Raw genomic sequence first — 20,898 nt, forward strand, 5'->3', positions numbered from 1 at the left:
GAGAGAGAGAGAGAGAGAGAGAGGCATTTGTGATCTTTAGAGAGGTCTCATTGTCTAACCCTGGCAAGTAAACACATGCAAACTGTCTGTTTTAGACTCTGAAGTTTATGGAGCTGTGTTAGTACTGAAATGTGGACCTAAGGAGCAGCTTTGGGGCTTGTTCTGTAATTTGATTAGTTTTCAGCAGGGTAAATGGGAGTCTCATGTCAAAAGTTTGAAATTTGTTCAGTCTCCAAATCATTCATGCTTAAAAAAAGCTGAGTAACTCACAAACACAAGAGACATCTGTAGACAAAAACAGAAATTGTATCTTTTCTGTGCCCATGCACGTCTGTCCTGTCCACCACTGAAAGTGATATCTAAATGCTGCTAGGTCTGACCCTACCTCTGTGGCTTCTGTTCATTCAGACATGACGATAAAGCTAATGGATAGTAGTGCACGACTGATAGAAGCTACAAAAAATGCAAGATGCATCGTGTGTAATGAATATGAAGTCCATCCATTAGTGTATGCAAAGCAGCAAGATTTAGTAGTGAGATAGCATCACGTAGCAAAGAAATGAAAAGAATATGTAGATTACAGTCTGGGCATATATAATCAGATCTATTCCAGTGCAGATGCTAATGTTTAATTGTGCAATTAGTCCATACATAATTTAAAGTCCAAACCAGAGTCCAAACTTTATCACCATTTGTGACCATCTATCTGTTCCTATTAATGTGATCGTAGAGAGAATTTGCAGAATGGATGAATGGAGTAACTTCTCACACTTTCCAAAGATAAATGCTGATTCTTAGAAGCAGGAGGGCAGGCTAGATTCAATAAGAGTTGGCTGCTTCATTAATCTTCTGGTGGACTGAAACCGGTGCCATTTTGGTGGGCAGCGCTGCGCAGTGTGGTGGCTGTCGGCGCAGTGAGTGCCTAAAGTAGTTTGTGTTTTTGTTGCAAAATCAGACACTAAAGATGTATGAGTGAATTAGCTGCATCAACTACTTGTGTCTTCCGCATATTTCCCAGGTACCTGTCTCTTCTTAACACATAGTCCATGCTTTTAAATGTGGTTTAAGATGCTTCAGTGGCAGTGGATCAGCGTTCTTTGTTATGTGAGAGATTAATACTACTGGCTAACAAGGATACTGGAGCATCATGGTTACGATAACAGAACAGTACAGGACGTTTTCTGTAGCTAGCGAGATACTAGGAGAGTACATCCTGTGCTGAAGATAGTGATAGTGCCTTACTTTACTGTTGTTTTTTTCTTCTTTTTTTGGAGAGTGATCTAGATCCCCACTTTAAAGACTTCTTCTTCTGCCAGTGCGCTGCCTCTCTGCTGAGCTTTCTAATATGCAGCCTGGTAGCTTTTGCTTAATGTTGCAGTGAGCAGACAGTTAGCTTAGTTTGGCCAAAAGAGTGGAAACAAGGAGAAACAGCTTGTGTGGCTCTTTCAAAAATTAGACTATTTACAGCATCGTGGTTCATACTTGAGGTTGATCGTTTTCAGCACCATACTAAATCCTCTTTGACTGTGTAAGTTTCCTTCCTTCCCTTCCCCCCTCCTTGCCATGTGGGTGGTATTGGAGAGTACATTTGCCTGTGGTTCTGGGTCAGGTTTGTTAGCTGGGCACGTTTTTACAAATTTGGCAAAGAATCAAGGTCTGATTGCAAAACTGAGTAACATAAGTGTTTAAATTAGCTGCTTCGAATGATATTAAAACTCCGGATCATTTTTTGTTTTTTACCTTTTATTTTTGTTGAGAAAAAAAATCAAATTTTCACACAATTATCTGTTGGGAGTTAATAAAACTCTTAATCTGGCAAAACAAACAAAACAAAATGGTATATGATGTTTGTGTAATTTATCTAAAAAAAGAGTGTAAAAAGAACAGTTCACTTTTGTGTTATGGGTTAGAAGATGATCTTCACCAAGAAATAGTCAAGGACACGAGTCACTATAAATCTTTTCCATTTTATGAAATAGAGCGTGCTTTGTAATGGCACCCAGCACACTTCTTCACTTCCTGTTCATAAAAGTCTTGTCTTGCTGGGCAATGAGGGTCCATAAATTGGATTCAGACATCATGCTCTGCCTCTGAAACAATCTTTACTTAAATATGACCGTTTCAAAAATTCATATTGGGAAAATGAGAGAGAACGCCGTAACAGATTTTGGATTTAACATTAACAGAAACTTGGTCTTTTTAAGAAGCTGAATTTGAATTCGGTACATGGTGTCATACCTGGGGAATGTCACACTGAAGTTGGATGAAAATGAGTTGGGGGTTTTTCAAGTATTCAAGCTTTAATATCAGTGAAACCAGTAACCTGATTTGAACCGTTTTAAAGAATGTTATGTTGCTTGTATATGAGAACCTGTACATAAGGGACTTCCTACAGATCCCCAATAATCTCTCAGAGATCCAAATATTTTATCCAGATATTTTAGGGACTTCAAGCATCCATCATTCTGTGTTAACTTCAGCTGCACTCATGAGAATCCATATTCACAGAGCCACAGTACCTAAAAGATTTGAAGGACCTATCTGAAGCACTTTTCCAGATAATGGAATCTTTCAAATAGCCCCTGAAAAAACGATGCCAGAAAAACATCTCAAACCAGCTCTGCCTTCATCTCTTGAAATCCTTTGTTTTTTTGAGAAAACTAATGAAAGGAGGGACCTGAAACCTTTTTTAAAAACTACTAGCATGTGCATCTTTACCCTGGATGTTTTTTTTTTCCAGGAAAATCTGTAAGATCACTTGGGAGGCATTTGACGAACACACATAGAATGACCCATTTACATTTTCAATGAGAGAGCTTCAGAGGTGCTAGTAGTCTGCTTTAGTTACTGTTAAAAAAAACATTTAAAAAAATGAAAAAACAAAGGAAAACAACTGGCTTGGCTGTGTTCAGTCATTGTGACGATCTAACTAGCTGTGGATCTTGGGCGGTTGGACCAAAAATGGGTGTCGTTGCCTTGGTACCACTGTATGTGTGCATATTTCCTGGTGTCATTCCTCCACATCACCCTCTTGCTCTTCCTCCTCCATCTCTCAGGTCATGAAAGGCAGCAGCTAAGGATCACCTGCATGTCATTCAGATTTTCACTCTATGTGTTTATCCATGTCTTTTCATTTAATCAATAGCTATTATTAATTTCTGGCTATCTTACACAATTTTATCATGTCTTCCTCACCCTCAACAAACAAATGGCTCCCCCTTCCTGAGCCTGGTTCTGCAGGAGGATTCTTCCTGTTAAAGGGAATTTTTTCCTTCCCACTTTCGCCAAGTGCTTGCTCATCTGATTGTTGTTGTTGTTGTTGTTTTATTATTATTATTGTAGGGGTCTTTACCTTACAAGACAAAGCACCTTGAGGCGACTGCTGCAGATTTGGCACTATATAATTAAAAGTAATTTGAATTGAAATGTCAGTCTTAAGTTTGTCATGTCCATGGCCGAGTTACATCCAGAATTTGTGACTTTATAATTTTCTGACACACTTGATATCAGAGGAAAATCCTGTGAAAATAATTTAAACCTGGCATGATATTTCCTTCACAGACTAATTTTATTTTCTGCCAGAAAGCAATTAAGAGTAGCGATACCTTTAGCGTTGAAAAGGCTTTTAAACAGGTTCTAATGAGCTGCTTGTGATTAAATTGTGTAAGTAATGCCATCAGGGACACTGGAGGCTTGACCTTTAAAGTGATGAATGATCAAAGGGGGCTATAATCAGCTAGACTTTCATCAACAGGGAACATATAGATGGTCAGTGAGTGTGAGATAGGTTGACCTGTCAAAACGTCCAAGAGTTTCTGTGTCAAACTGGCTGAAAAACATGTTTTAACTCTTTAACTGTGTCCCCTCAGCCATTTGGCCAGGTTGTCTTTAGCCAGCAGTCTTTCTCATCCCACTCCCACACCTCCTTCACACTGTTTTGCTGCAGACTGTGTTCCATCCTCTCGCTGTGGATGTTCTTTCAATCCTCAGTTTTCACCACTTGTTTTCTTGCTTGATATTTACAGTCATTTTATGCATGTTCTTTGTCCTGAAAGCTCCCTCCCGCTTCTGCAATATCTCATGCTGTACTCTTTCACAGTATACTAACAGCTCATCCCCCACACAACTTTCTTTTATCCTAATTGCAGTGTTCACACCATGATTGATATTTGTTGATCCAGAGAGCCCATCATTGTTTACTAGGGAGTCCAATGAACAGGTTATATGTGTTTTTGATGAGCCTGTAAATTAGAATATCAACAGGCCTCGGCAGCTTTCACCCACACTCGCTCACTCTGCTGCTGCAAGCTGATGGACACATGTAGAGATAGTAAATGTGTCAGAAAGGGATCTGATCAGCCAAGTGTGAGCTGCATCTACTGGAGTATTTTCAAAGAAGCAAGCTCAGTGTGTCTTTCTCGCTGTTCCACAGAAAGCAAAGCGAGCGATGGTTTGGCAGAATAACATGCAATAATGCAAGATGCAAATATATTTTACATTGTTTGGCTCATGTCTGAGTGTAGAGAAGTTTTTGATTTGTTGTGTTGAAGGATGCTGCAGCCAGGATCTTCAGGATGTGATTACAACTTCTGCTTTAAAGCCTGTCAGCCCATAACAGTGCAGATCTATGCTGATATGCTTTCTCACATGCTCTGAAATTACCAGTGATTTCATTTAATGTCATTACATGATTATAGGAAGTTAATGTCTTGCCCACTGCCTAATTTATTGGTCTGTGTACAGTGTGCAACGTGACTTGAGCCTTTTTTTTTTTATCCCTCTCCAAAGGGATTAGAGACAGCAGTAATGGCAGATTTTCAGATTTTACAGAGGACTTTTTTTTATTTACCAATGACAAAGAGCAATGAATGAATGACATGAACCCGTCTGCTACTCATTGAAAATAAACTCTTAAAATAACAATGGATTCATTTCCCAAGCCATGCAGTTTTTCGTTGTAAAATATATATGCTATTTATTCCTCCAATAGCAGACAATCCAATAATATAAATAGGAGCAAAAAAAAATACTGCATAGAAACAATATTGGAAGATGGCAAAGGTCGAGCACAAGCATTTATGCCTGCAGTGGCTGTAATCTAGTGATTTCCTGTCTGGATTTGTGAGCCACTTGGATTAAACGGCCTGATGTTAAAAGGGGAAAATAGAAATAGGAGGAGCTCGAGATTAGACTGGAACAGATTCTTCACTTTTTTCTCTCCAGCTGCTCTAAAAACAGACAAAAACCAGGCTTTACACTGCACTATTTAATTTTTTTTTTTTTTTTAAATTAAGCAACATTAAGTGAGTTACAGAAATGTGCAATTAATTATTAAGTTATGCAATTTATAAGAATAAAATATTTTCAGGTATGTGAAACGCTTACTTGCCTAGATGTACTTTGAAAGTGAAATTATTTACAGGGACAGGACAGCAGACGCTAATAACTATTTGCTTTTGCTGGCACTCGAATACGTTAGTATTGTTTTGAGATGCGAGACGGATTTTGTTGTTTTGTTTTTTGCTTAAATTGCAGAATCCAGAAGTGACTTTATTTTTCATGAGATTAATCATTCTTATGATCCTTTGTGAGGGTCTTTAACATTTCTTGCACTGTAAGAGACCCTCACATAACTTAAAGGACGCGAGGGTCTTTCACAGTCCAAGTAATGCAAATGTCATATTCAGGTGGTTTATGTAAATCTGTGTGCTGATGTTTATGCAGAAACTGCACTGTAAGGGCACGCTTCCTCCAAACTTCCTCCAAGTGGACCAAAAAGTAGCATAATTAGAACAAGTCAAAGTCCCTGATGTCTGCAGCTGTGTGCATATGCAAGGCAGTATATGCAGGACAATACCAGTGAAAACATCTGTGTAGGGATGTTAAGAATGATTCTTTCCTTAAATCCATCAGAAACCGCCAAGCTGCTTAATGAACTTTGTGTCTTACAGTCGGGTTCATTTGGCAGCTCTCGAACAGAACTGCTTCACTGACAACAAGAGGTACTATTTATTAATGGACTGTTGTGTCAGATTGCATTACAGTGTGCTAGGTCTTCTATTTCTCTTGTTTCTCTGTTAATAATCCATAGAGATGTATCACAAATACACTGTTTATGTGGAAAATCACATTTAAGGAACTGCAAAGCGCATACTTTCTTGTGTTTCACAGTGGACTAAAGACTACATTTCTCAGAAACTGCAGATGCCTTGCTGACCTGTAAACTCAGTGGTGTGAGTAGGTGGATGGATAGGCAAATGTAGGAGTTAAGAACTCTATCTGTTTTGTTATTTGCCCTTCAGTACAACACGTTCTCAATTGTATGTGTCATGTTGGCTTTTATGTGGCTTATTTGGTCATTAGAGGAATGCGTGTAATCCTGTTATTGACAGCTGATACATTTTTGCATTACAGCCGGCGACGTGTTTCTACTGATTATCACAAATTTGGTGTCCTGACGCGTGAGACACTATGAAACATTTGGTCATTTCAGACTCATGTCAGCTTGATATTACAGGATGTGAGAAGAGCTGTTTTCTTCTCTTCTCTCTTTTCTCCTCAAGGTCACTGAGCACGTATCATTAACAGCAAAAATTGTTTATATTTCCTGTCTCCATGGATACAGTAATTGACTGGAGTTTCTGCTGTGCATCTTTACTGGATCTCTCTTTCTCTCGCTGAATTCAACCGCCTCCCATTCTCTCCTTACAGCAACAAGCTCCACTCGACTAGAGGATTTGGGTTATCTGGACAGTCAAAGGGCTACTGGGCACAGAGGCTCTGTTCGCAAACACAACACATCTGGACGCACAAGTGATGACTCCAAAGGTATTTTTTGAGCAAGTACAACTGCATGCAGCATGTAGCCACCATAGACTGCTACTGCATACCAATGGTTTGCGGCATTTTGTAGCCTCAGCTTTTGAATCCAGAAGTGGCCATATTTAGAGAAGGATGAGAGTGGAGTCATCAAGTAATGCTAGCCAGATTAACAAGGTGCTTCTATAGACTATAGACCAGGGGTGTCAAACTCAAATACACAGTGGGCCAAAATTCAAAACTGGAACAAAGTCGCGGGCTAACATTAATATTTATTGAAAATAAAATCTTCCTCCAGATATAAGAATGAATCTTTTCTTATGGACTCAAATAAGTTTTGCTGGAAAACTGAATATGGAACAAGCAAAGCTTAATACTAAACAATATATATATTAGCTGTATAATACCAGTAGGCCAGCTCTAATAGTAATTTGGTATGGCTTCGCGGGCCAAATGTAATTAGGCTGCGGGCCAAATTTGGCCCGTGGGCCAGAGTTTGGACACCTATGACTTATGGCAAAGTTACAGTCTCAATGTTATTCTTTATTTTTTCTCAGTGTCTTCTTGAGGGACAGTATGTGTATATGTGTACGTGATATTAAATGAATGTTTAAGTGCAGGTTATTGTGCAGACTCAGCACAGAGCATCAAAGAGTTGATTTGTAGTGTGTCACATCAGTGTGGTGGCAGCTGTCCTGGCAGCCTTTTTTGGAATTCCATAAGATACTATGATTCATATCAGTATGTCACACATAAACACATTGTATTGAATGACACAAAAACAGAATCTTATGAGAATTATAAGATTCTGCTAACATTCTGTCCACATTTGATAACCTGCTTAGTGATGTGAAATCATCATCAATGTGTTTGGGCAAAACAGAAGCAACTTTGGATTTCTAACTACATAAAATTAAAAAAAAAAAAAAAAAAAAAAAAGAAAGCCAAAGTGATCATTTATTGGAGCAGCTTAATTAATTTTGCATGTAATTTGCTGTTAATGTCTTTTCCAACCCCAGTTTGTGTTTTTATCACTTTTGTCCAGGGTGGAAGATGCCATGCTGGAGATTGACTCTGTATGGTTTTTCAGGTGTTGATACTGTGGGAACCTTTGGAGAGGCCAGGGTGAAAAAGGGATGCTTCAGAACCTGAGAGGGTGTTATCCGCTGTTGCATCCAAGGCCAACATCTCTTTAATTAGGCTGACAAATAAGCGTTGGCCATCTTCTGGTCCTCGTCTAAACATCATTATTTGTTCGAGGTCATCCAGACGTCTAAGTTTCATGTATCTTGTCTCCAAAGATTCATATCCTGTCTCGTATTTAAATTGTTGGGCGGTCTTAAATGTCCAGCGCTGTTGGTTGTAGTTGTAGTTGTCTTTTGTGAAATAGTCTTCAGTGTACACGCCAGGATCGAGAACATGATCTGGTGGCTGACCCTGAGTCTCTATGATGAATTTGAAAACATCATAATATTTTTTTCCAGGGTAGAGTGGCACCCCTGTAACAAGCTCAACAGCCACCAGCCCCAGAGACCACATGTCACATGCTTTGTTATAAGGAAGGCCAACCATAACCTCAGGTGCACTATAACCAACCGTCCCCACACGGTCACCAGGCATCACTGCAGACGCAGGACATGCGAGGCCAAAGTCTATAAGTTTGACTTTGACTGGAGACTCATAGCGATTTACAACCATGATGTTTCCAGGTTTGAGGTCAGCGTGCACTATTCCCAAAGAACCCAGGTGGGACAGAGCATTTGTGAGTTGACCTAAAATTGGCCTGACTTCGCTTATGGGGAGACGCCGGTTATCCGGGTCCCGTATGTAGTCTCACAGGCATTGATCTAGGAGTTCAAATTTCAGGCAAACCCGCTCTCTGTCAAGGAAAAAGCCGTTCCATTTAACAATGTTGGCAGCATCTGGATCCAACCTTCGCAGCTGCTCCAGGATGAAAATTTCCTTTTTTGCCTGTTGCAGAATATTAGTGCGGTTCTTGTTCACCTTAATAGCCACAGCTTGGTTGGTTTTGGTATCACAGCATTTGGCTACAATACCAAAGCCCCCTTCTCCGAGGAAAGCCTCTACCTTGTAGTGGTTTCCCAAAATGCTCCCTTCAACTATTTCAAGCTCATCTGAGCTGAAGGATGGGCTGGCTGACGTGCGGATGAATACTTGCTGAGAAAATTCAACCGAGTTTTGACAACTGCAGTTGATTTTCTCTGATCTCTTGCATTTCAAGTTTGAAGGGTGCTGAAAGACCACAGGGTTTTGTGGTCTTTCAGCACTCATGCCAATGCAAGGGGAACTCTTAGGGTTGAAAAAGGGATGCCGGAGAACCTCCGACAGTGTTATGTGCTGGTTTGCATCCAAGGTCAATATCTGTTTAATTAAGCTTACAAACAAACGTTGGCCATTTTCAGGTCCTCTTCTAAACATCATTACTTGTTCGAGGTCATCGAGACGCGTCAGTTTTATGTATCTTGTCTCCAGGGACTCATATCCTGTCTCGTACTGAAATTGTTGGTCAGTCTTAAATGTCCAGCGCTGTTGGTTGTCGTTGTCTTCAATGAAATAGTCTTCACTGTACACGCCAGAGTCTAGAACATGATCTGGTGGCTGACCCTGAGTCTCTATGCTGAATTTCAAAACATCATAGTCTTCATTTCCAGGGTAGAGTGGCACCCCTGTACCAAGCTCCACAGCTACCAGCCCCAAAGACCACATGTCACTTGCTTTATTGTAAGGAAGGCCAAGCATAACTTCAGGTGCACTATAACCAACTGTCCCCACACGGTCACCAGGCATCACTGCAGAGGCAGGACATGCGAGGCCAAAGTCTATAAGTTTGACTTTGATGGGAGACTCATGGCGGTTTACAACCATGATGTTTCCAGGTTTGAGGTCAGCGTGCACTATTCCTAAAGAACCCAGGTGGGACAGAGCATTTGTGAGCTGACCTGAAATTGGCCTCACTTCGCTTATGGGGAGACCCTGGTTTTTCCCGTCCCCTATATAGTCCCACAGGCATTGATCAAGGAGTTCGAACTTTAAGCAAACCTGCTCCCCGTCGTGGAAAAAGCCGTTCCATTTAACAATGTTGGCAGCATCTGGATCCAACTTTCTCAGCTGCTCCAGGATGAAAATTTCCTTTTTTGCCTGTTGCAGAATATCAGGGTCGCTCTTGTTGACCTTAATAGCCACAGCTCGGTTGGTCATCGGTTGGTATCACGACATTTGGCTACAATACCAAAGCCCCCTTCTCCAAGGAAAGCCTCTACCTTGTAGTGGTTTCCCAAAATGCTCCCTTTAACTCTTGTTTTCCCTAATAAATTCTATTATTTCTATGTTTTCACATTTCACATTCAAGACTTTTGCACAGTACTGTACATGGGGTGATGAGTTCTTACATACTTACTTCAATTGTTTTCTCTCTATCCAGGGCGATTGGTACCATTCAAACAAGCTGACATCATGCTAAAACCGCTTCTATTTGAAGTTCCCGGCGTCACCACGGAAACACCTTTCGTTGGCCGGGATTGGCTCTTCACACGTCTGGAGGAGGTCCTTAGAAAAACACGCAGCTGTGAGGGACGCGGTGCTGTCATTGTGGGTAACGCAGGATCTGGCAAGACCGCCGTCATCTGGAGGCTAGTGACGCTCAGCTGTCACGGCATGCGTACATCACTGGGAGGTCCCAGCATCCCTCACAGCCCCGGCTCCTCCCCTAAGTGTAAGAGTTTTCCTTTTTTTATTTTTTAATTCAGAGCACTGTAATTTGTTTTTGTATGCATCTGCAAGGACTGGCATAATTCATAGAGTATCCAGTACAGTCTAGTAAAAGTGCTTTTTTTTTTAAATTATATATATATATGTATGAAATTTAAGGAAACATCACTTTTTGAGGAGTTGGTAACTAGGTCAAACACTCTTCTTTCAAGTTCTCCCCTGAGGTTTCTCTGCTGATTGCAGTTGTGTAAGGGGAGTGAGGTTGTTGTTTTCCTCCTTTCATGAGTGGCACGGCTCTTTTATCTGAGGAGAGGAAAAAAGAAAAAGATTTTGCACATAAATCCGCGTTACACACTGTGACATGCACATTGTTTTTGAATAAACTGTGTTACTCTGTGCGATATAAAAATGTCCATATATGCACCTTTTGACTGATCTCAAGCTTTTTCTGTTGTACAATAAGAAGCATTGTTAAAATTACAGGCTGAGAAAACAGCAGTGTAAAAAAATAAAATAAAAAAAAAAGCAGTGTAGCATTCATTTTTCAGCACCGTTACATTATTTATCCATATCTGCATTGTATGTTGTTATTTTAATTTAGCTTTAAGACACCGTTAGTTAGCATGAGCTCAGAGAAATGCAGGCTTTGCTCAGTGTCAAAGTTTCCCGTCTATCTTATGCGCTAATGAATTGCAGCAGTTTAACTGTGTTTCTTTATAGGCTCGTGACATTTCTTTGCTTACACCTGAGAGTTTGTTGTTGTTGTTGCTCTGCATGGTGTGCAGGTGGGGATAGGCAGGGAAAAGCAGCCTCCAAGCAGCCGGCTGATTCCCATCCCAACCAGGGCAACGTTTCAGGCACAAGCGATAGCACACCGCCGAGGAAGGAGGCTGTCAGATCCCTGGCTGCCAGGGTAACTCAAAACACACACGAATGCACTTCTAGTACTTCTGTACGTGTGAAGATCCTCAGTTACAAATGTTCCCTCATAGTTCATATTCTAACCTGAAAACAATAGCCCCACACTCCAGGAGTGTGCATTTTTGCTCTCTGGGGGAGTCGGATGACAAGATCGATGCCACTGTCAAACCATAAAGTCGCTGAAGCATAAAAGAGTGGGGAAAAAGGGGGAAATGCATAGTCCCAAAAACTGCCACCATCTCTCTCTGGTACCTTTGATCCACATGAAAATGTACACGTCACAGTTCGTTTCTTTACCAGGTTCATGTGCTATACTGTACAGCCCTATGGCAGACCGCCAACCAGTCCTGGGTGTTGTAGTGCGACTGTGACAGCTTGAACAAGCTCCCGCCTCCCCACAGCGCTGAATAAGACTGGTTATTCATCGCATAATTGTGATTTTTATGTGTTAAAAAAAACACATATATATATTTGTGTGTGTGTGTGTGTGTGTGTGTATAAATTAATTCAGCAAAATGAGCTCAAATGTGTCATATTCAGCAAACAGGTTTGAGACTTGTATCAGTCTTTTCGTCTACCTGCAAGAATACAGGTTCACATTGACACTTGAACCACGAAAACTACTGGCTTATTAACTTAAACCTAATTTTAATGTTGGAGGGACCTATAGTTTACCCAGTTTAAATGTGCACCGTTTTACTCCCCTAGTTCCCCTAATCTCACTGTCTCTATCCAGTAAAGGCAAAAAGCCAAAAACCATACATTTAAATAGTCATAAAATGAATTTCAACCCAAATGTTATCCGCCAAACAAAACATTCTGATGTTCAGGACTGATGTTCACTCCTGACAATGATAGGAGATTGCATACACATATAGCTGAAGAACACACTCATTTATAGCTATTTATCCTGTTGCTGAGCAGACTGCTGTGACTCACCTGCAGGAGAAAATTACATTTACATCTCAGGAATGCCTTTAGATATATATTATTTTGTCATGGTGCTTTTGGTAGCCCAGTTCTTTCTTGTTGTTGTTGTTTTGTTGTCACTAGATTTGTAAGTATGGTAATATAATGCAACGTCTCAAACAGTCCTACGGAGAGCTATGAGTGTAAAACAGCCCTTCATAAAAAAGATCGAAGCGATAAACGCAGAAGCAGCATTGTTCCTCTTTTTTTTTTTAAAGAGCTGCACATTTGTGACACAAAATTTTAATGTCAGACTGTTCCTCTCTGTTTTTTTTGAACACGCGCAGAACATGCTGCTGACTGCATCACATAGATGACATGGAAGCTTCTAAATTTACTAACTTGGCCTCAATAAGAGTTTCCATGGGAACTAGTCAGACTACTTGTGATGGTGAAGATGTTTGCTCAAAAGTAAAATCATTGGTAGCATTATATGTGAACCACTCATAGCCTAGACTGGCACCTTAACAAGATTGCACATGTTTATGCTTCAGCAAAACAGTTACCACATAGCTGCTGATTTTTTAAGTCACCTTTATTATTAGTGATAAAATTAATACTTCTTTTTTTTTTTTTTTACAGTATTTAGTGTGTTTTAGAGAAACTATTTCATAACTCAGCCACCTTTAGGATTTCTGAATACATTTATGTGTGTTTATATTTAATTCTATTGTGTGCTTATAGTGTTTGATGCATTTTTAGCTGTACATACATTTGTTCTGAAATCACAAAGAAAAGACACTTGTTTTAATTTCAGATCATGGCTCGTATTCATCACATTTAGTTTTATTTCTTTAGCTTCAAAATATTTAAGATTATTGTTTTCTGCATAGGAATTAACTTTTTATGATTGCAATTAACCAAAATGCAAGAAATGAATAAATAAATGCATAAGTAATAATCTTACTATACAGTAAGTATCTTACTATATCGATCTGGATGAAACTTGCTATATAAACTGCCTAGAGTACCAGGATTATCAACATCTATATAGCTTTGACGATTTTTTTTTTATAACATTCACAATTTTTATAAATTATTTAAATAATGTGTAGCAGATGACATTGTGTGTACGTTGGTCTTTGTAAACACATTTTACGAAAGTATTTTTAGTGCAGTGGCACTGGGGATGTTGTCATGCACATAAGTGTTCATCAAGCAGTGACACTAATAGTGCCTGTAATTGATTACTTGGTCTCATACAGTGAAGATGTAGCTTGCAAAGAAGAAGAGCAATAAAATGTGTTTTTATTATTTATTTGTTTGTTTATGAACAGCTGTTTTTGCCATTTCACTACATACAATGATTTAATGAAGAGCAACAGAATAACATGATAAATTAACATACATGTCTTTGTTTTCATACATAAGCAAAGCGAACAAGTGTGAACTATACGATAATAATAATGTAGGTTACAGTTATATATAAATATATTTTTAAGTACAGATACAAAATGAATCCCTGCTGGCGTGTTCGTCTTTTCTTCAAAGTTTTCTGTGCATTGGATGTTTCTGGGCTGAGGAGCCTATGAGCCACAGGTGTATAGCCCCCAGCCAATAACAGCATGCAGGGTGTGAGGACATGGTGACCGGGTTAAATTGCTGTTTCTATGTCTTCTCTCTCTTGTTCTATTTATCTGTATGGGGGAAATATGCTCTTGCAAAAAATAACCACTTCTGCTCTCTGTTTCTCATTCAGCCAATTTTGAATACAGTGTATAACCAGTAACCCACAACTAATGCATATTACACAGATAGTGTACAGAAACTGACAAGATGCCTCAGAAGTGACAAAAATGGTGTTTAAGAATAAAGGTGGTCATGCCAAATATTGACTTTCACGCTATCAGGGAATACTCCAGTTTCCCTGATAGCTGTATTTCCATGTCTGCACGTTTCAATAAATCAGTGCACCTATTTTTCATTTAGCAAGATATAAGAAAGAAATGAGGGGTGGTTGAAGACTTTTTTTTTTTTTTTACAGTACTTATTTTTTTATTAAAACAAGAACCAGCTTTCATCTACGGTTCCATCTCATGTTTTGGCTCTGTGCACTTCTACTTCAACTGCAGATATTGTTGTTGTGCGATAAACAGATACAGATTGCAGCATTTGTCACTTTTCACCTGCTTCTCCCTCCTTCCAGGTGGTCGCCTACCATTTCTGTCAGGCCGACAACACATACACGTGCCTGGTGCCGGAGTTTGTGCACAGTGTCGCCGCCCTGCTGGCCAGAGCGCCACAGCTCGCTCCATACAGGGAGCTGCTAATACAAGAGCCTCACCTACAAAACACACTGAGCTTACGTTCCTGCGTTCAAGACCCCATTGCTGCCTTCCGAAAGGGTGTCCTAGAGCCCATAGCCAGCCTGCGCAAGGGTAATTACACACATACGCACACACTCTAAGATAAATGGGATTTAAACATTAAAAGACATTTTAAAGATTAAAATAGCTTCCGTTTCAGGGTGGGCTGTTAATGACTCCATGATGGGCTCATTGATGATTTTTCCTAGTTAAGGTCAACGATTTGAAACACTGTAGAGTGTGTAACAGATTCTTGGTCATTTGCATAGGAAAGTAGGAGGATGTTATTTTGTCTTTGTAATTTGTGATTCCAAGGTCACAAAATACTTAGAAGAAGGCTTTGAATGTTAGGGTTAGGCTTTCTCGTAATACAATCAATCAGACAGATGGATGTGTTATTATGGCCGGGCCCTCCATGCAGTCTGAGTAGAGAAGTGTTTTTCTTGTTTTCTTTTTTATCTGCTCCATCTCTATAAACCAGGTTGGAAAAAAATGGAGAGCACTTGTGTGAATGTGATTGTACTAGACCTAAAAGCCTTGCAGATCTTTTTTTTTTTTGACAGCTTAGGTGATGCAAAATATGATGGATATGTCCTGTTTCAAGCTAATAAACAACAATGGCCTCTGAACTCCTTTCAGTACAAAATAATCAGTATAGGCAGGTGGTAATTTTCTCAGCATATCCTGTGCTGCAAAACCAGGATGCATCAGTCTTCTTCATACGCAGCATAAATCTTTCTTAGAGTTTGTATGTTGTGGCCTTTGCAAAGTTAGTGATATAGACACTGTTTCATTATTTACTCTCTCTTTTTTATGTGTGTAATCAGAACGGAGGCTACCTGAAGAAGACTACATCATTTTGGTTGACAGTCTAAATGAGGCTGAATTTCATAAGCCAGACTATGGGGACACCATAGCCACCTTCATCACCAAAATAATCCCCAAATTCCCCCACTGGCTTAAGTTGGTGGTCACAGTCAGGACAGGCCTCGTGGTGAGTGAGAATATTTATGTCTGAAACACAGCACATGTCACACATTTTCCAACTTATCTCAGTTGGGGTAGCTGTAGCTCAGGAGGTAGAGCAGGTCATCAGGCTGGGGTCTACCACACCAGGCAAAACCCCAGGTGTGCAAAGATGCCCCTGAGACAATCCAGCACATAACAACAGGGTACAAGATGCTAGCAGGCAGGGTATACATGGAATGCCATAACCAAGTCGCCAGCATAGTATACAGGAACATCTGTGGTGAGTATGGCCTGGAAAGTAAAAATGGGTTGCGCGTCCTAGAGTGGTCGAGAACGACCGAGCTAAGACCCTGTGGGACTTCCAGATAAAGACGGACAAACTGGTGATGGTTAACCAACCGGATATAGTAGCCATGGACAAGCAGAGGAAGACGGTTGTAGTGATTGATGCAGCTATACCGAGTGAAAGCAACATCAGGAAGAAGCAAGATGAGTAGCTTGAGAAGAACCGAGGGCTGAGAGAGGAGCTCGAGAAGTTTGGAGGGTGAAGGCAACAGTGGTCCCAGCGCTCGGGACAGTGACCCCTAAACTGTGCAAGAGGCTCTAGAGATCCCAGGAACAACAGCCAAGATCTCTATCCAAAAGAACGCAGTCCTAGGAACAACAAAGGTACTACGCAGAACCCTGAAGCTCCCACGCCTGTGGTAGTGGACACAAGCTTGAAGGACAAATAGTGGGGAAAAAGTGGGAAATTCTTTTTTTAAACAAGAATATTCTCAGAGGTCTTAAATGTTTAGTGACTCACGACTTACTTGAAAACAATACTCTGGCAGTATTAAATGACCACAAGCCAAGAAAGTTTGGCAGGGCCTGGCTATCAGACATCTGTGTTTCTCTCCTTGGCCCCACCCGCTCAGTGATTAGGATGATATCATGCATTTAAAAATAGTTTTTTAAGAGTATCACAGTTGGCTGAGATGAATAGGCAATATATCTATATCTATATGTATACATATATATTATATATATGTGTCAATTTTCTTATTCTATTTTTTATTGCCTCTAGTTTGTGGAATAATATGTGTGTCTTTGGATAAAAGGGTCAAGAGAGACTGCAATTTACACAATTAATCCTGTTTCTATTAAGACTCTGAGATCATAAATAAAGTGGCAAGTACCATAATTTTCCCATAGTTTACTATATAAGTGGACCATTAGAAATAATGCAGCGTGAGGAACATCTGCTTTGGCTTCACTTTTCAAACCTGGAGGCTACATTCATTTTTTAAAAATATCCAATCTATGGTGATACCACTGGAACCAGTTTAATTAATATTTAAATGGGTGTACCTCACTATTCATCGAGCTTTAGCTGAAAAAAGGCTTCATCCTTCTTGATCACTCCGTGAGGACTTCTGATAACATGGATGAAAGTATATTTATAGACATTTACCAGATACTGTATAATTGCTAAATCTTACTGTGAAGTATCACAGCTGCTGTTTCTGAAAAACAGATGTTGCTTTTGAATAATTTAAAACTTATTTTCGAATACTTCAAATACAGTTCCATGTGTCTCGTTTGTAGCACGATGTTTTGTGTGTTTTACTTGTTACTGATCAGGCGAGAACTCTTTAACTTTAACTAGGCAGAAATCTCCTGACCTATGCAAATTGAACTATTTATATATCTGGCACTGTGAGTTATTTTCTGGGTGAACTAACTTTTTAGATTTCACCTTGGCTCACACTACGCAAATGACAGAGGTATTACCAAATCCTGCTTCTTTTGTGTTTGCTCCCTGTACACACTGTGTAGTTTGATGTTGTGCTTTCACTGCGTTTAGTATAGACAGTGTGACGTTTGGCATGGTCGGTCTCTCCCGTCTGATGTATTTTCTCAATCCGGTTGGTAATCCCACCAAACAGCGGACGCATCTGTCCAATGCCAAAGCCAAGCCTCCAAATGCTGCGAGGATTATGCGTTGAATGGATGGTAATACTACTGGGAGTCTGCTGGGAGTCTGGAGCTTGACAGCCAGCCAGTCGGTTGCATAATTGGATTAGTGTTTGGGAATACACAAAACACATTCGGGGTTATTTTCTTCATGATTCACTAAAAGTCAGTGAGCATTAAATATCAAAAGTTAAGGATGAGCAGTACCGCTGTTAATTCCGCTCCTGCGGTGTCCACGATTCCTACGTGGATCGTGATTCTCCTCTCTTTTTTACCACTTCAAACATTTCACAGGAAGAGCTCGCTCTTGTATGACGACCTGAATATTTCGCAGTGAAGTGTTGTGAAGGGGTTAAGCGAAGCACTGTCCGCGATCACATGTCCGCTGCTTGTCGTTGAACCAAAATGTCAGTGATGGTTAATGAGGAACTGAGCTGCAATAACATGGATTTTTTTTTCTTTTCTTTTTTTTTTTTTTTGATCAGTCATAGCTGGTTTTGGCCGGTGTTGAGCAGCTGAGGATGGCAAGCAAGGAGATGAAATGCGAATCTGAGAGATGCCTGTGAGCAATGTTGGAGCTTGAGTCATTGTCACAGTATTTACTGTACTGTATCCCATGGCTCTGCGTGAGTCAGAGGCAACAGCATCTGAGGAATGGGTCCTGATTTTGGTGCTTTAAATGTGTCCTTTGCTAATACACCTCAGACTGCAGCTCTTTAACTGTTGAATTGTGCCTTTGTGTGGTATCAGCAGTAATTTAACTGTTTCTTCTCCTGCAGGATATCACCACCCTCCTTCCGTTCTCTGGTATTTCGCTGGACATCCTGCCAGACAGCAGCGATCTGGGAGCCGACCTGAGTGACTACATCCATCACCGGGTCAGCAGCAGCACCCAGATTGCTGCTAATGTCACCACGCCAACAGGTTCCGCCCCTGATCCTCTGCTCCTGAGCAAATTCAGCAGCCATCTGTCAACACGGAGCCACGGCTCCATCCTCTATCTTCAGCTGACCCTGGATCTGTTCCACAAAGGCCATCTGGCACTGAAGGGAGGAAACTACCTGGTCGTGCCTGTCTCCCTGTCAGAGGTCAGACATGCAGAGCATTGATTTGTAAAAATGCTCATTTGAAACGTCTTACTGAAAGGTACCTGGAAGCTCTACTAATGTGAGAGTGCAGAACAGCAAAGCACTGGACAAGCATAAATAAAAGTGTGCGCCGAAGTAGTTCACATTAGCCTAAAGTAATGGATAAATCTCCCTGTAAATCAAATAGGAAATAAACATTAGCTGTTCTAAAAGTTCTGCTTTACAGCTTATCTGTGCATACACAGGGGTAGGGTTTGTGGTGAATACTCTCTTCCACGTTATCTTTAGACTAATAGAAACTCTAATTTGATGGTGGCCGTCTTGCCAGTCTGTTGTGAAATCACTCGCTTCTCTCAGGGTGCAAAAAGCATTTCTTGTTGCTGGAAACCTAGCCAGCTAGCTGCCTGCAGGGAGAAATATCTCAGCAAGTCCTGTAGAGTGGAAGTGAAAGTGTCTTAGAGCTGCATACTTCTTAATGGTTTGTAGGGGCCGACCCTTTTGTCAAAAAGGCTTCCATTTGTATAAAAATCTGTCGACAAACAATCCTTGGTTCCTTTGCTCTGGGACTTGGGATGGGTATCATTTAGATTTTAGTGGTACTATTTCGGTACTTCGAATTAATAACAAAATTAAAAAGATATCAGATCAGAGATCATTTTCTCATGTATCATCTGTCCAGGATGCTCCAAAAACGGAAAATTACATTTGATGTATTCCACCCATCCAAAACAAATGAAGTCTATATTAGCGTATCCAGTATGCAAGAATTAAAAACCTCCACCTTGAACAGATGTTCAGCATTTTTTCTGACAACATTTACTGTGCTGTAATATTACTTTGACTGCAGCCTCCAAATCACTGAAGCTGAAATTGGGAATTAAGAGCAACAAATCAGATGATGTTTTGACCATCTCAGACTTAATTCACGCACCCATAGCAGCCAGTTATTTGAAACCCAGTGACCTGCGTTCATATTTTAGATGAGATACCCAGTCATTTAGATATTTATCTGTGTGCGTCAGACTGCTAGCATAACATACCTGAAGCAATGACAGACAAAATTTCTGCAGTACCAACAATAACACGAGAGCTCGGTGATTTTTCAGTCTTTAATAATTTAGCCCCAGGGCCAGTTTGGCACCTATGCCTATTAGTGACCATAGCAAACACTTTTCCAGGGGCACTGATGGAACAACAGGCAAGGCAGGCAACTGCTTGGGCGTCCCAAGCCAGTTGGGAGGGGGCCCCTAAGGACCTGACAAACTTTAAACTACAGCAGCGGCAAAGTGCAGAATTTTCCCTGACACTGGTGGAGGCCTGACCACTTAGGGCGCACCTGGATCTGCTGACTGCTGTTGATCCTGCTTAGGTCTAACTTTAGTAGAGTAGGTCTTTGCATCTGGAGGGCATAGAACAGCCAAGACACATAATTACCATTGGTACAATAAGACCTCTTACATTTCATTCTTATTATTATTATTTTTAACTGTTGGTGTCATAAATAAGATAACAGTGATGTTCACTGGTTGACGGTGTCTCCTGTGAATGTCTGCCTACAGCCCCAACAGACTCTAAAGTAGCCGCTGCACTTTCTTGATAATAGAGGGCTCAGTCTCTAGCATCAAGTCATCGTGAAGTTCATCATGTAAATTATGGTCAGAAATGAAGGTGAACCAGAGTCCACCTCTTTCCCTAACGACTTGTAAATGGCAAGTCATTAGCTAATGAACTAATGACTCAGCTCATTGGCTAATAACACGCATTGTATAGTCTGATTTCAACTGTAAAGGTGGTGATGGAGAAAAGCTCATCTCAAGCCTTCACAGCTACACTTCACTAACCAATGTTTGATGTCATTGCATCTACAGCCATCTTGAATATACAGTCTGTGGTCAGTCCGCTTTGCTAAATCCGCGTCAGGATGTATTTGGGATCTTTAGAAAATGTTCTCCCCTTTAAAGGGCTCTAAAAAGTCTGACACTGTAGAATCAGCCAGCATCCGTCACTCCAGCTGGTGTAGTTTGTTAAATTATGCATGACAGAAAAGGTTGTGAACCACAAATGTGGAATAATGTGCGTGTCACTGAGTTATCAGTTCAATAAAGAGGTAATTTGCAATTTTTTAATCTTCCAGAGTTAAA

General features: G+C 40.5%; 1 protein-coding gene across 1 annotated transcript in view; it reads left to right on the top strand.

The window, feature by feature from the left end:
* The window catches only part of LOC102291763 (protein TANC1), a 45,934-nt gene that overhangs the window by 12,693 nt on the left and 12,343 nt on the right, over positions 1–20,898 (top strand). Inside the window, exons 8-13 of the mRNA XM_005935270.3 lie at positions 6,712–6,828; positions 10,262–10,552; positions 11,334–11,461; positions 14,585–14,816; positions 15,572–15,738; positions 18,449–18,757. Coding sequence (XP_005935332.1) covers positions 6,712–6,828; positions 10,262–10,552; positions 11,334–11,461; positions 14,585–14,816; positions 15,572–15,738; positions 18,449–18,757 — 1,244 coding nt within the window. The remainder of the gene's footprint in view (positions 1–6,711; positions 6,829–10,261; positions 10,553–11,333; positions 11,462–14,584; positions 14,817–15,571; positions 15,739–18,448; positions 18,758–20,898) is intronic.

This window comes from Haplochromis burtoni, unplaced genomic scaffold (genome assembly GCF_018398535.1).
Source record: "Haplochromis burtoni strain Fernald_Lab_line unplaced genomic scaffold, NCSU_Asbu1 Contig_195, whole genome shotgun sequence".
In the NCBI taxonomy this organism is placed as follows: domain Eukaryota; kingdom Metazoa; phylum Chordata; class Actinopteri; order Cichliformes; family Cichlidae; genus Haplochromis; species Haplochromis burtoni.